This window comes from Cynocephalus volans, chromosome 14, assembly GCF_027409185.1.
Source record: "Cynocephalus volans isolate mCynVol1 chromosome 14, mCynVol1.pri, whole genome shotgun sequence".
NCBI classification, from domain to species: domain Eukaryota; kingdom Metazoa; phylum Chordata; class Mammalia; order Dermoptera; family Cynocephalidae; genus Cynocephalus; species Cynocephalus volans.
In genome coordinates, this window is record NC_084473.1 from 65,262,008 (window position 1) to 65,279,125 (window position 17,118).

The 17,118-nt window shown below is 34.8% G+C and overlaps 1 protein-coding gene across 2 annotated transcripts in view; it reads left to right on the top strand.

Moving 5' to 3' along the window:
• The window catches only part of APLF (aprataxin and PNKP like factor), a 69,447-nt gene that overhangs the window by 22,636 nt on the left and 29,693 nt on the right, over positions 1–17,118 (top strand). The window contains exons 6-8 of one of the 2 annotated variants that reach the window (XM_063078856.1): positions 6,075–6,259; positions 11,018–11,370; positions 16,189–16,314. In XM_063078856.1, the coding sequence (XP_062934926.1) occupies positions 6,075–6,259; positions 11,018–11,370; positions 16,189–16,314 (664 nt within the window). The remainder of the gene's footprint in view (positions 1–6,074; positions 6,260–11,017; positions 11,371–16,188; positions 16,315–17,118) is intronic. The other variant, XM_063078857.1, reaches the window with a different exon arrangement.

The following is a 17,118-nucleotide window of genomic DNA, read 5'->3' on the forward strand; positions in this document are numbered from 1 at the left end:
GCAGCTCACTCTCATGGTACATATCACAGTGATTTATGTCTTCTGCTGAGTGTTCCCATTATTTTAAGATTTTTAAAATGTTTACTAATTGTCTTATTTAGGCAGCATTTTTTTGCGGGGGGGAAGTCATAGTAACTTACTCAGGCTAGTTTAATTAACTTGTGAGGTTATACACATACAATTATAAGAAATATAATCAGGTCTCCTGGGAGATGGATGATTAGGCAGTACTTCTCTTCCTTTCTCTGGACACATGACCTCTCTTCTTTGTTTCTCTCTTTTTGCTGCAAAGGCTGGTAGTTTCTGTCCACCTGTGATTTTGCATGTGGGTTTGGCTAGCCTAAAATTTGGCCCAAATTCTCCTCTCTTTCAGCCTTTGCTGTCTAACAGTTACTTAGCTACTGTGTCTCTCAATTCCAAATTCCAGATAAGAGAATCTATTTGGCCCACTTTGAGTTAGGTCCCCCTAGGTCCATGTTTACTAAGAGGGTCTGGTTAGGAAGGAAATGATGGGCATCTCTAACATACATATGCATTTGTAAAAGTTGGTCAAATACCATGTAAATAGTTTTAAAATCTTTTCAGTTCTGCTGTATAGTAGTTTAAAAAGTATTAGTAATAGGTCTAGAGGTAGTGTTAGATACAAGTGGAACAAATAGAACTGTGGTATCAAAGTGCTTTTTAAAGGTTTTTCTACACAATACTATAAAAACTGACTAAATAAGGAAATAAGAAACCTTCCCAAGTTTAAACATTCTCTTTTTTATTTTATTTGTGAAAAATTTCAAAAATAAACTAAAAGGAACAGTACATATAATGAACTCCCGTGTACCCATTAAACAGCTCTAACAATTAACAATATCCTGCCGTCCTTATTTATTTATTACTTATTACAGTAAATGCTCTTTCTGGCTTCTTTTTCTCACAGAATGTCTGAGATTCATTTGTGTTTTTGTACATATCAGTAGTTTATTTCTTTTTGTTGCTGAATAGTATTCTGTTGTTGGAATATATCAGGTTTTTTATTCATTCCCTTGTTGATGGTCACTTGGGTTGTTTCCAGTTTTTGCCTATTGTGAAAAAAGCTGCAATGACTATTCTTACACAAGTGCATTTGTAGTCATATGCTTTCATTTCTTGTGAATGAGGGATCAATGAGTAGGTGTTTGTTAACTTTCTAAGATACTTCCAAATCTTTTTCCAAAGTGGTTGTACCATTTATGTAGGCCCTAGAAATATATGAGGTATATCCACATTTTCACCAACATGTGGTGTTGCAGTCTTTCTTGATTTTAGCTGTTCCCATGGTGTGCAGTGGTACCTTACTGTGTATTTTTTCAAAGTCTGAATTATTGATATATGTTTTACATACCCTTTTAAAGTGTACAACTCTTGCATTTATTTAGGTCTTCAATTTTTCTCATTGATGCTGTAGTTTTCAGTTACAAGTTGTACACATTTTTTGCTAAATTTACTTGAAGTATTTCATATTTTGATGCTAATTGTAAGTGGTATTTTTAAAATTTCAATATCTGATTGCTCATTTCTAGTATATAGAAATACTATTCATTTCTGGATATTGATGTATTTTATGACTGTTAAACTCACGTATTAGTTTTGGTAGCTTTTTTGTAAATACTTTGGAATTTTCTGTGTAGACAATATTGTCTGAATAGAGACAGTTTTACTTTTTTCTTTCCAATGCATATGCCTTTTATTTATTTATTTATTTATTTATTTTTCCCCCTTTTAATTGCCTTGTCTAGGGAATCCAGTAAAATGTTGAAAAGGATTGGTGAGAGTGGACATTCTTGCCTTAGTTCTGATATTCAGGGAAAAGTAGCCTTTCTCCATTAAGTTTGAAATTACTTGTTGGTTTTTCATAAATTCCCTTTTCCAGACTGAAAAAGTTCCCTTCTATTTCTGATTTTCTCTGAGTTTTTATCTTGATAGTTGTTGAATGTTCTTAAATGCTTTTTATACATCTAATAAGATCATTATATGGTTTTTCATCTTTATTTGGTTCATATGATGAGTTATGTCTATTAATTTTTAAATATTAAATCAACCTTGCCTTCCTGAATAAACTCATTTGACTATGATGTATTATCTCTCTCTCTCTCTCTTTTTTTATCTGTTAATGATTTTTCATCTGTGTTCTGGGTGTTGTTGATCTATGCTTTTCTTGTAGTGTCTTTGTCAGGTTTTGATATAAGGGTTATGCTGGTCTGTTAAAATGGGAAGTATTACTCTTTCATATATTTTCTGAAAATTTGTCTTAGTTCAGGATGCTATAACAGAATACCATAGCCTAGGTGGCTTAAATAACAGACATTTATTTTCTCACAGTTCTTGAGGCTAAAAGTCCAAGATCAGGGTGCCAGCATGGTTGTATTCTGGTAAGGGGCCTTTTCCTGATTTGTAGACAGCAGCATTCTTTCTGTGTCTCACATAGCAGAGAAAGAGCGAGCTCTGGTTCCATCATCTGCTCTTAAGGCCACTGATCTCATTCAAGAATGCTCCACCCTTATGACCTAATTACCTCCCAAAGGCCCCACCTCCAAATACCCTCATCACATTGGGGATTAGGGCTTTGATATATGGATTCTGAGGATATGTGAATGCTGTTAAGTCTATACAGCAAATTCTTTATTTCAGTTATTGTACTTTACAGTTCTAGGATTCCTCTTTTTTTTTTATAGATTCTGTTCCTTTAATGGTATTCCCCATTTATTCAATCATTATATATATTTTTTTCTTTAAATTCTTGATTATGTTTATAAAAGCTTCATTAAAGTCTGTGTTTGTATGTAACTTTTCAGTCATCTCTGGCTTAGATTCTATTGACTGCTTGTTGTTTCTTTTTAACATGGGTCACATTTTCCTGTGTATTCCGTGTCCAGTGACTTTCTATTGGATATGGGATGTTATGAATGATATATTGAAGAGACTCTTGATTTTGTTATATTCCTCTGAAGAAATACTGTTTTTCCTAATAGGCAGCAGTTAGTATGGTTTCCTCTGTTGCAGACAGCAGCTTAGTCTCTACTTAGTTCTTTCGGTTTTCACCTGCTGCTTTTTTTCTGGGTTCCTGGGGTTTCCCCCATGCACGTGTAGCTTAGCAGTCACTCAAGGATTTGGTTGATTTTATATGTAGGTTTTGGTTCTTGCTCCTTCTAAGGCTCCCTTCCTTCAAGGATTTTATCCCTAACTTTCTGTCTGTTCTCCTAGCCTCAAGCTCTGTCTTTTGCCTATTTTGACCAGTAAGCGTGCAGCGTTCTGCCTCCTGTGAATTGGAGAATGCCCTCAGGAAAAAAGCCACAAATTCACATACCTCATAGGTTGTAATTAATTTTTCAAGATTAGACCCTTCCTCAGCTCTGCCTTTTTGGCACTCTCCAGTGCCTTCAAATAGTTATTTTTTTAATATTTTATCCTGAATTTATAATGGTTTTATTTGGGATAATTAGTGTTCAGTTAGGCTATTCTGCCATTTTACCTTGAATGTTATCTTTTATAAATTAACAGCACAAGTGAATACATATTCTAGTTAGAATGTTACTATTCTTATTGCTTATCATATTCTATATAGGGGCCATAGAAGTCTACTAAAGTTTTTGATCAATTACGTTATTTACGGAATATACCTTGTTTAATGCTAGTTTGAATTATGGTAGGATTAGTCTTCTCGTGGGAAAAGTAGGTTATATATTTTGCGTTGAGGGGGATGTGGTTTAATCTGGAGTATTTTCAAATCTAAGCCTTAGAGTTTCCTGGTAAGGGTTTTGTTCTAGTACAGTGGTTTTCAATGCCATCCCCCACCCGTGCAGTCATTTCAGTACATTTCTCATTAAGTATGGTAATCCTCAATACAGACGGAAATGGGGGATGGTAATGCTTAGTGGCAAGCACTTTCCCTCAGTAGAACAATTTCTCTGATAATAGAAAGAATAAATTTACTTGACCAAAAGTTGGACTAATGTGAACTGCCTTACCACAAATAAGTTTTTTTTTTTCAGAGTTGTTTTGTACTGTAATTGCTTCTGTGCTACCACAGTTAGATTGCTTGTGATAGTCCAAAATATATTTTGCTTCAAATTATAACCAACTATTAACTTTCACTCAGTAAATGTTCCACATAAAATATGAAGCACATTTTTAGGCACTGTTCCTTGAAAATGCAAATGAGAATTATTTGACATTGGTCTGGACAGGAATATTACATAGTACACAATGTACTGAAAATGCTAAAACTTGAAAATAAGACAGAAAAGTCTTTGGATTCAGGCATATCTTCATCTTATAAACTTAGACTTTGGAAGTACTTATAAGAGCAAGGTTAGGTTTCTTAATTCCTTCAAAGACAGAAACATTTACAAGTATAGGACAGTTTAGTACTTGAATCCTGCTAATTAAAAGTTAAGATAATTAGACATTTTCTTCTGTGTAGTATTTTTAAAAATTGTTTTGTTTGTTTTAAGTAATAAATGACTGAGGTCAATAAACCAATGCTAGAGATTTTTAAAAATCAATTTCCAGGATGCATTTTAGGCTCATTTAGATATGAGTAACTTTCCTATGTCTTTTGCAGCTTTAGAACTGTACTGTGGGGGCCGGTCCCGTGGCTCACTCGGGAGAGTGCAGCACTGGTAGCGTGGAGGCCGCGGGTTCGGATCCTATATAGGGATGGCCGGTGCACTCACTGGCTGAGCGTGGTGCAGGCAACACCAAGTCAAGGGTTGCGATCCCCTTACCGGTCAAAAAAAAAAAAAAAAAACTATACTGTGGTAATTGATATTCACTTACGTTATTTGAAACCAACTTAATATTTTGGAACCTCTATTTTAATTATTAGGAACAGGCCAGATAGTGTTAACTGACATTAAATGACTTACCTAAGATCATGTAATAAATGCCAGAACTGTAATTGGGATGTAGCTCTGTCTGACTTCAAAGCCCATATTACTGCACAGCCACCTACATTTACTTCCTATATGTCTTGTTTTCGTTTGTTCATTTTTTTTTTATATGCTCTTCCATTCTCTTCTGGATCTTTTCTCGTTTTAACTCTTGGTATAATCCTTATATGTATGTGAATTTTTGTAGTGATCAGACCATCCCTTCTGTTTTCTAGACAATATAGTTCTAGTTTATTTTATTTTCTATGCTCCAGGTACTAGCCCTTGGATGTTATCATGAGTTTTTCAGGTTTGGGCTAAAGTATTTTCCATGTCCCTTAGTGATTGGGAAATGAATATATTTAGACAAAGGCTTTCAGAGCCTCCTCTCTCTTGATCTGGAGTTATCTTTGTTCCCTCAGCCTTCCAGGCCTCAGGACTAGTCATAAATCTTACAGCAAACACTCTTCATAGATTATATCTTCATGGGTATCATACTACTCTGTAGAAATCTTCTTCCCCCATCTTCTAGCCTTCCAACTTGGAGTCATAAGAAGTGGTACATGCTGATGAAGATTGAAGTAGTCCCACACCATCTGATTTGCGCTTAATTTTGTACTGTGAATATTTGCATTACAACATCTTGATGCACATTATAAATATTGAGTTGACATTGTTTTAATTGGACTGTAGTACAAAAAGCGCTAGTTATTCTATTCACTTTGTTTCTAGCAACCTTGGTAAATCATCTAATTAATTCTAATAGTTTTTGAACCTTTGTATTTTCTATCATCTTCTTATTTATCTTCTGTATCAGGTATTCTGCTAGATAGTTTACATATCTTACCTCATTACTTCTCCTAATAACTCCATGAGTTATTATAATTCCCATTTTCCAAAGTTCACAGAGGTGAGGTGAAACACTTAAGGGATGGAGCCCACATTGGCATGTTGGCCTGGCATACTCCAAGGCTGGAGCTCTTGGCCATTGTGCTGCTTAGTAGTTTTTGAGATTTGCAAATAAGTGTTTTTCAAGTTGACATTACTATAAATGGAACTTTAATTTTACTTGCCCTTTTTTCCTTTTCTTTGTTTGGTATGGATTATTGACATTTGAAGATATAGACGATAATTTTCTTCTTTTTCTTTATGTGTGTGCGTTTCTGTGTGTTTAAGATAATAATGTAATCCGGGGCAGTGGAACAGAAGGAATCTGCAAACATAAAACCCATGCAAACATAACACAGCAAGGAAGAAAGCGATTAATTTTATCAGGAAGTTCAGAAACTATATCAGCAGAACAAGATACAGAAAAAAAGTGCAAAAACACTGATCAGAAAGAGCCTGTCATTTCATCCAAGGTGATTTTTTAAAAATTCATTATTCGATTGTTTCTTTTCTTTGTCCAGTATCCTATATAGGAATTAATTATATGCTGTATACAACAAAGAGAAAGAAAAACTGCTTTTCATTATTGAGGTTGTAAAGATAAAAACTAGCCCTTTTTTTTTGGCTTACTGAAATTAATCTTTATTTTTTTGAAACTAATCTTTAATACAGTATTTGCATTGTAGGAAACAAAGTCATTAAATATAGAAGTTGTCAGACTGGAAAAAAAAAGTGGAGACCACTTTACTGGTCATACTTCGGCACCTTCCTTCTGAACACCTGGCTTCTTCTATGCCATTGGTCATTCACAGACTGCATGTAATCACCTTTTTCTTGCTAAGTATGAAGAAAAAAACAAATGATGGGGTAGTTTTTAATAGTCTGTTGCAGGATCACTTCTGGGCTAACTTACAGCATTTATAGACCTGCTCTTTCTTCTTTCAGTTTTTGTAGTTCGCTATATGGTTTGCTGGAATTATGTGTTCTTTAATACTCGGTACTTAAAGAAGAAAATGAGGCCTATTTATTGTATGCATTTAAAAAGAGAGAGAAAGAAATGGCCCCAGGGTAGAAAGTTCAGACATTCTTCCTTTCTGGAGAGAGGTGGCTTAAGATGACAGTTCTCATGATCCTTGTAAGACCAGTGGCTGAACTCTCTGGGTCCCTGTCTTTTTAGTCTCAGGGAAAGCTAAAGAAATAGGATTGGTCTTAGAAGAGCTTGCACTGGAATGAGTGAAATGCCAGCAGCTATCCCAGAGGTCAGTCCTTTTATGTACTCCCCTCATGCTTCCCTCCTCTCCCAGAGAGAGGAATCAGCTTCTCACTGGAGCCTCTCTTCCAGCTAGAGAAGTGGGTCAAGTCACTATAGACTCAACTCCTTTATTTACTTACAGAGTCGAGTTCAATAAATGAAAACAAAATGTTTTTTTGCTCACATATATTGGCCATAAAAACTTATTAAAATAAAACTTGTTTTATATAAACTTTCGGCTTTTATGTGCTCTACTCTGTAAACCCTGAACATATCTATTGATTTTCCCTTTTTTTCAAGAAGAGAAATTATTTGTTTCAAAAGGAAATCTGTAGTATACATGTTTTACTCTGTTTATCCCAACCCATAAACTTTGATAATCACAAGAAAAACTGTAAGATTGTAGAAAGAAATGGCAAACAGATCCAAGATATTCAGAGTATTTGTGAGGGTTTCATGATATCAAGGGAGTACTACAGCCAAGTCCCAGGAATGCCTGAGCTCTATTTGGTCAATTGCCCTTGCTTCTCTTAGGGCTTCTGAAGATTTACCACTCCTAGCACAGGAAAAACAAGGCTTCAGGTTTCATAAGTCTTTATGCAGAGCTGTTTGGTTAAACTGTGCCAGAGAACATGATTTAGACTGAAGACCCAAGCAGGGCCTTTCCAGACCCCACCCTATATCCCTGCCTGGTTTCAGCATTAACACTGGCGAGCAGCTAGTCCTGCAGAGATGGCTGCAAAGCAGAGCAGGTGAAAGAGAAAGCTAAATGTGAGAGAAAACAGGAGGCTTGGCCCACCTGTGTAATCTAGTGGCAAGAGATTGCCTGAGATTCTGATTCATTTGGTCTGTGCATCAATAGTATCTTAAATAAGCTCTCTCAATTTTAATGTGCCCTTGAAGTAGAGTGCTACTGAGGTACCATCATTCAACACCTCAGAAGACACTGAGGCCCAGGGCGTCAAACATAGGTCTTTTCATTTTGGGTACAGTGGATTTTTCTATCATAAATATTAGACTGTGTATAAGAGTTTTGTAACTCTGAAGTAGTCCACATTCTTCATCAGTTCTTCTGTGTTTTTCTACACTCCTTGCCAGTTTTATAATTGTCTAATTTGGGAGTGAAAATGAGGGTGCTTGAATTGATTAACTTCAATGAAAAGGATGGTTCCATGGTTTGAATGTTTTTGTCCTCTCCAATAATAAGAAACAATAAATCATTGTCATATTAAGCCATTAACAAAATTTTACTCCAAAAGTTCACCTTGAAACTGAATTCCAAGTACAACAATATTGGGAGATGAGTCCTCATAGGAGGTGTCTAGGTTCTGAGGGCACCCTCATGAATGAATTAATGCTGCTGTAAGAGAGCCACGTTCAAGCACCAAGGGTACTTTCTACCAGCTCTGTTTCACTTTTCCTAAGGTCTCTGATGTGTATTTTTACATTGTAGGGGATCTGGCCTCTCTATCATGAATCTCTAGCCTTCCACACCCAATCCTTGACATTTTCATCTCATCTAAGAAATAAGCAATGTGGGAAGCTTAGGAAATATGGAGTTCACTGTTTTTCCCCTACTTCGTCCAAGTACAGAGCACCTTCCATCTTGCCAGTTCGGTGACTTGGTCTAGCTCATGAGCTTTGAAATTGGTACAGTACAAATTTATGTCTCAGCAAAGTTACAAATTATTGCATGTAATGGGTTTTGGGGATCATTTATAAATAATTGAAACCATGAATGTTAAATTTTTGAATGCCATGGGTCTACTGTATATCAATATTTTATGGAGTTCCATAAAGAGCATTATGAATTCTAGCTTTTGTGCCTCTTAAAATATATTTGAGATCCATAGTATTGATATCTGTGACTTTAACATTTCTTTCGCTTTCAGAGTAAATTAACATGTAAAACATACTCCTTGTGAGGATTTAAAAACTTTTTAAATAAAACAAATCCTTTATATTTTATGGAAGTAGAAGGAATTGAAATATGATGCTACACATTTCATTTCATATACTTCATTTTCTTTGTTTTTCATTTTTGAAATGACAAAATAGTACATGCCTATGTCAAAAAATATACTACTCAGAAGCCTGTGGAGTAAAGAGTGAAAACCCTGATTTGCCTCATCCTTCAGTCCATTGCCTTACTAATATTTTGGTTTGTATTCTTCCAAAACTTTTCATTTTGATTTTCACAAGTAAATACTTATATAGATATTTAAGGAATTTAAAAATTTTTTTAAAAAGCTAAAAGGCATCACAGTACAGATATTCTTGTTAAGTTAAAGATAGGTCTGTCATTATTTCAACATCTGCATAGTCTCATAGTAAGAATGTATTCTGATTTATTTAGACAATTCCCTCATTGTGTTCCCTTTCTATAGTAAATGTGACAGGATGTTGAGTGGTATTTTTCTCTGTTGTCCCAAAACTGCTGCTGAGACCCAAAGCTGGGGACTTAGTGCTAAGTATAAGTATACCATGTTTGAAAGGAGCCCCCAGCACTGAGAATGAGCCATTTCCCTGTGGGGCTTATTGAAAGGTAGGATAAGTGTTTACCATCCCATTTCTAGGCCTGATACAAAGAGAGCTGAGAGGCCAGAAAGTTTTAAGGTCTAGGGATGTGCAATGTTTGTGGGGAGCAGTTATTTCCTCCCTTTTTAAAATCAAGAGAAGAGTAGTGCTCTTACTTGTGGAGTTTGGAAATGCCAACAGGAACAAGAGAGTGGCATTTTATTGGACATCTGCTTAGCCACTAGATTTGCTGACCTACCCCATTGCTACCTGAACAGGGGGAAAAAAAGAAAAAACTGGGGAGAGATGACCCAGTGGGAGACCACCAAGTGCAGAGGTGGGTCAGGATTGCCCCATTCCCACACCGGAGTTTCACTCACTGGCATGTGGCAGTTGGCCCTGTAGTGAAGGGGGATGAGACTGGGGTATAGTGGAGCAGTTTGGAAGCAAAGAATGTATGTTTTGGAGGGATGTGAAATGAATACTACCAGCTGAGGGTCAACTACAAGAGCTAGCCAAATGATTGCTTTTCCCAGAGGTTATCTGTTACTGTATTAGAACCATGATAAGACTTAGGTTTGTTTTGCAAGATCATCAGTCAGGATAGCATTTTATTTATTTATTTTTTTTGTCGGTTTTTTTTTTTTTTTTTTTCGTGACCGGCACTCAGCCAGTGAGTGCACTGGTCATTCCTATACAGGATCCGAACCCGCGGTGGGAGCGTCGCCGCGCTCCCAGCGCAGCACTCTACCAAGTGCGCCACGGGCTCGGCCCAGGATAGCATTTTAAAGTTATATGCTGTGCTTCTTAAAAAAGGGGAAAAAAATCAAAGCACTTAAGTAATTAGTTTAAAAGAAATCATGCTAATAATATCTTCCTAAGAAATTTGAGCTGTTGGATATTAAGTAATATCAAAATGAGATTTTTCCAGATGGCAGCCAGCACACATGAGTTCTTAGTTATAAAATGGAAGTAAACATTCATGTGTGTCTGGTATGTTATTACTACGTCTTAGAAATGGTTACCAGGAGAACTGGGGTTTATCTGATCAATGTTTGTACTCCACAAAAATTGTAAATAATTAAGAGGCCATTTTTAATGGGACGATACTAGGCTTACTCTTTGTGCTAGTGAGAAGAATTAAAAGGGCTCTGCAATTCAGATGAAAGCAAATGTCTTATGTTTCATTTGTAATTTTATGGTTATTTTTCACTGAATGTTTGACATTATTGTAAAGGATTGATACAACTGTAAATTTATTTTCTAATAACTGCAAATTGTTTTAAAGTTATTAAAGTAGAGACATAGAAAATAGTGGTATTTTTACTAACTTTAAAATGTGACTCAAAGTTTTTAAAATTTATGTATTTCATGGATCTTGTAGTTTCACATTTTTATGCTTAAATTTATGTTTCTTTTAAAAATTTGATTTATTTCTGACTTTTTCTGATTTATTTTATAGGAAATGTCACAATCATTTTCTGCAATCAAATTAAGTAACATAGAAATGAATAATATGAAGACTAATACATTGAAAAATAAAATCCCAGTTGAGGAACTTGGTGAGGTTTCTGAACATAAAATTGTCACTAAAGGAACACCAAATAAAGATGAGACAGTGAGCTGTTCTGAAAGTTGTTCAAGTGCCCAAGGCAAGTCATTATGCAGTGAGTTTCAAGGATCTCATCCTGAGTCTACCTGTGATTTCTCTAATCCTGAAACACTGCATGCAAAGGCACTTGATTCAGTTCCACAAGGTACTGAAGAAAACAAGGTCAAGAGGTCATCCTGCATGTATGGGACAAACTGCTACAGGTAAAATGAAATTACGGGTAGCATGAAATTCCATTATCTCAACGGCATGCAGCTATGTAGATGTATGCTGTTAGTGTATTAAAAACCTAATAAAACCTATTGGTGGACCTAAAGGTTAGGAGCTTTATCATGTGTCCACTGGTTTGCACTTTCTCGGTATGCATTTTAGCAAATCCTGGTAGAGGCTTTTAAGATACAATGGAGAATTAAATGTTTTATATGTAGATATTCTGACTAATGCAAAGATTCGAATACTGGGGAAACCAGACTTGAAAGCTGAATCACGCAGACCTAAATACCTGCTTATTTCATGTCTTGTTAGATATCAGAGAGGTGGCTTCATAAATAGTCATTGTGTACAGTATAACTATTAAGATAATTTTAGGTCATGTTTAGGCATCTTATTATACTTGTGCATTTTCCTTTATATTTTTCTAATGGTGCTTTGAAACACCATAGTACCATCTGAAACAACAGAATATATATTTCCTGGGTAGTTTGGTTGCTCCTTCATTTAATTATATTGTACTGTATTTTCTGATTTTATATTTTGTGAAATCAAATTATAATCCTTTAGTTTTAGGCTATAGTTTCATCTATAATGTTTAAAGTAGCATGTTTATAATTACACAGCACTATGTCAGAAGTATTTCTTTGCCATTCCAACTTGTCAAAACAAATCTTACCAATGCATTCCAGTAGAATTTGTTGTTTTCTATGCAATAGTATTCTATTACTTTCACATTTGTATTATTTCTCTTTAAAGTGCATTGTCATTTTAGCAGTAGAGTAACTATATTTTTCAATTTCAGCAGTTCTTATTTATGCATTTATATACAATTTTGTCTATTTGCAATGGCCTTAATTCCACATATGGAACATAATGTAAATACTTACAGAAGTATATAAATATTCTATTACTTTAGATTTTGAAAAATCCTGTTTGGTATTGGTATTAGTTTGCTGGGGCTGTTATAACAAAATGCCACAGACTGGGTGGTTTATACCATAGAAATTTGTTTTCTCACAGTTTTGAAGGCTAGAAGTCCAAGATAAAGGTGTGGGCAAGTTTGGTTTCTCCTGAGACCTCCCATCTTGGCTTGCAGATGGCTGCTTTCTTGCTGTGTCCTCACATGGCCTTTTCTCAGTATGCATATCTCCCTGGATCTGTTCCTCGTCTTATAAGAACACCAGTCATTTTGGATTAGGGTCCTACCCTTATGACTTCATTTAACCTTAATTATTTCTGTAAAGGCCCTTTCTCCAAATACAGTCACATTGGGGATTAGGGCTTCAACATATGAATTATGGGGAGTGGTGGGAGAAGGTACACAATTCAGTCCATAACAGTATTCAACACTGTCATTTGTCTTTGTAAAAGGTGATTGAATACTTTATCAAGGTTATAATGAATTCATTCATATTTGATAATGATACATGTTCCTTTTAGTAAGTCTTAGCTTATAGTTATTTTAACTTTTCACTAATTTTGATATACATAATTAATGTCTGAGAAATATTTAACACTGAAACCTTGAAAATAAGGTTTATATTTGTAACAAAGAGAAAATAATATATATTGAGTTCATGGTATATATGTACATCTTAAAACTCACTTAAATATAGCTTTTCTCCAGCTTCAGTGCTACTACTTGAGTTCATACCATTGTCTCTCTCTGGGAAAAGTGAATAATCTCCTAAATCTCCATACTTTCCTTGAAACTTACATTTCTCGTTGTTGCCAAGTGATCTGGCTAAGAAAATAAAACAATGATGAAAAAGAAGAAGAAAAAATCTGACAGCATTACTCTCCTGTACAGAATCTGTCAGTGGCTAAAGTACAGGTTTCTTAGCACAGTCCAGAAAGCACTGAACTCCTGTAATTCTGTGGGTCAGCTATGTTCTTTTATGCCCTTTGAACTTATTGTTCTCTTTGTCTTGTTCCTGCCTTGCTTAAGAACTTTAGTCACGTTCAACTCCTTTCTGAGTCCTATTCTGAGATGCCTATTCTCCTTTAAATTGCTCATCCCCTATTCTATGCAACTTTTTATTTAACTTCATACTGTTTCTGGTATTTGATATTAGACTTAATATTTATTACCTAATATTTGACTTCTAATTATATATTTATATGTTCTGTCTTAGTAGAATATTATTCCTCAAGGATAGTCTTCTTCAATCCCTTGAGTCATGCTATTGACTCTTGAATTCAATTTTAGTTCCAGATATTTACCACTTAACATCCACAGGCACTTTATATTCAACATTTCTAAAGCAGTTGCATCTCATTTCAATCCTTTGTTAAACAAAATAACAAAAAAATAGCATTTAACTTTGTGAGAACTATTACTCACAAAAAAGTCTTTTTGCAGATTTTTCTCTTTTGGGATCATATAGATTTTCTGATTTATAGCAACTGTTCCATTAGTAAACTATTTCTTAAAAGGCATAACTTGAATTATCTCTTATTAGCATATATGAATGTATACCTTAGTCATAACTTGTAGCTCTTATCTATATAAGGTTATATAAATTATTTAAGAATTAATAGTATATAACAGAGTTTTTTTCTCTAGTAAAGGTAAAATATCTTGTTGAAGACCAATCTTCCCACTGAGAACAACTAGGAAAGCTGAACACTAACATTTGAAAACATCAAATGTAGCAATACTTTTAGGCTTCATTTCCCCTTGTAACTTTTGCCAAATATTTAGTGTTTCAGGCTGAGGGCTAAGAGGTCAAGCAGAATTTTGAGCAGTCTCATGTTGGTTGGACAAGAAAAAAGGAGTTCAGCATTTGCCAAGCAGGAGGGTCTGGAAGCACAGAGGTCCAGGAGAGAAGATATGAGTATAAATATAAATGAATATTGACTATATAAAGCAATAATAGTTTTTATGGTGCACAAAATATATATGAAATTAAAATATATGAAAATGGCCCAAAAGTAATTGCTGATTAAAGCAAGTAAAAGTGTTTAAAGCCTTGAATATCTGGGAAACTGTAAGAGTACTACTTTGCATCCAATTCTAATAAGTTAAAGAAGCATTTTCTAATCCCTGGGTAACCATCAAAAGAGTAATTATATAATTAACAAGCTAATGTAAATGGGATAACTTTTAAAATATGATTTTTAAAAAAGGCAAGGAAGGAAGAAAAAGAAACAGAACATGTTGGATAATTGGAAAAAAATCAGTATAGTAAGAGTTAAACCCAGATGTATCAATGGTTACATTATATTTAAAGAGATCAAATACTCCCAGTTAATAGATAAATATTGTCACAATGAAAAGAAAAAAAATCCTCAATCTGCTTATAAGACTAACACCTTAAATATAAGGACATATAAAGGTTGAAATTTTAAAGATGGAGAAAAGTAAACAATAAAAACTGTAACCAAAGAAGATCTTAGGTGCTCATGTTATTATCAAAGTAGAATTTAAGGCAAGAAGCATTACTAGAGATAAAGAAGGGCAATTCATTATGATAAAACAGTCATTGATATGAAAGTTCTAAATTTGTATGCACCTAACAGTGCAGCCTGAAAACATACAAAGCAAGAATTAAAAAGAGAAGTAACTCTACAATTATAACAGGAGATTTTAATATATCCTTTCTATAAAGTCATAGGCCAATTAGGTAAAAAACTAGTAAGGCTAGAGAAGATTTGGAAAAAAACAAATAAATTTGACTTAATTCTGGTATTTAGTACACTGTACTGAACAACTGATAAAAGTGTTCTTTTAAAGTGTCTTTGGAACATTTCTCAAAATAAACCTTACCTCAGGCCATTAAAAAGAAATCTCAAATAATTTTAAAGAATTGAAATCATGCAAAAATGAAACTATTTCTGAGCACTGTGTAATTAAGCTGAAAATCAATAGTCAAAGTAGACCAAGGAAATCCCCAAATGTTTGGACATGATGCGGTTTGCTTCTAAATAACCCATGAATGAAAAGAAACCACAATGACATTAGAAAATATGTTAACTAAATTATGCTGAAAATGTGACATATCAAAATTTGTGTAATGCACCCAAAGCTGGCTTAGAGGAGAATTTATAGCTTTAAATGCATATGTGAGAAAAGAAGAAAGACTGATAGTGATCTAAGCTTCCACCTTATGTATGGAATTAGAAAAGGAACAGCAAATTAAACCCAAAGAGAGAAAGAAGAAAATAATAAAGGTAGAGAAGAAAGTTATGAAAATAAAAAAAGGCATAAAATAGAAAAATAGAGAGCCAAAAGTTGCTTCTTTGAAAAAACTGATAGTGTTAATAATCCCCAGAAAGATTAAAAAAGAAGAGTGGGAAGTGTCTTTAAAAGTTATATATGCTGGGCCGACCCCGTGGCTCACTCGGGAGAGTGCGGCGCTGGGAGCGCAGCAGTGCTTCTGTCGCGGGTTCGGATCCTAAATAGGGGTGGCTGATGGCTCACTGGCTGAGTGCGGTGTGGGCGACGCCTAGCCAAGGGTTGCGATCCCCTTACCGGTCACAAAAAGAAAAGGACCAAAAAAAAAAAAAAGTTATATACGCTTATGATATTTATATTATATACTTATTATATACATGTTTCCTATATAAAAAAATGTTTACAAATTGTCCATTTGTATTCATGACCTATCACACTGACACCAGAAATTTATGTTACCATGAAAGTCCTGTACTATCTAGACGTCATCAACTTTATGTCAGCAACATAGCTTGCTGGTTCATTTTCTGAAATAATCAGATGTGTGTTGCTTGGTTTCCTGTTATATTCACTAAAAACTAGAATACTCTGTTAATTATTTTTTCTGAGAGTATATTTTTCACCCTCACAGGAAGAATCCTGTCCATTTTCAACACTTCAGCCACCCTGGTGATAGTGATTATGGAGGTGTGCAAGTCATGGATCAAGATGAGACTGATGACCGGCCTGAATGTCCCTATGGAGCATCTTGTTACAGGTATGTAAAACAAAATGTTTGGCTGTACTCCCTTTCTCTCTAATCTCTATTATTTATCCAGGAGAAAATGCCGACAGCTTCTCATCTCAAGCCTTTAACTCTTAGTTTTTAAACTTCTGAAGATTACAGGTTTTCATTTGGTTAATTGGTCAGGTTATGATTTTTTTCAGACAATTCTAGATTTTGTTGAAGTTAGTAATCTTATAAATGCCTGAAATTTTTCCTCATTTCTAATTTTTTTTTTTTTTTGGCAGCCAGTGGGTAAGGGGATCTGAACCCTTGAACTTGGTGTTATCAGCACCATGCTCTAACCAAGTGAGCTAACTGTCCAGCTCTCATTTCTAACTTTTTAAAATGCAAATCAGGTCATTTAAATGCTGTTGTGCTACCCCAACATGCACTCTATTCAGACTCCTAGGTGTGACCTGTAAGTCTATTTGAGATCTTATCTCTGCCTTCTTCTGCTTCCTAAACTCTTACTATTCTACCATTCTTGCCAACACATAAAATTCAGTCTTAAAAGAAGAGTAAAACCCCCCCTACTGTCTGCTTCCATAGCACCTTGTCCTCGTCTGTGTCATGCACAGAGTAGAACTTATGAAGTTATGTTTGTTTACCGGAAGTCTCCCCCTCCAGGAAGCAAGTATCTTAACAACAATGACTTTTTTCCTTGTATCTTGCAACTTGTTTGATGAATGAATGAACTTGAAATGAACAAAACTACCAAAGAAAGAAGTAGTGATTCCTGCCTTAGATAGCTATAATTCCAGATGACCATCTTTCTTAGATAATTTTGAAAACAGA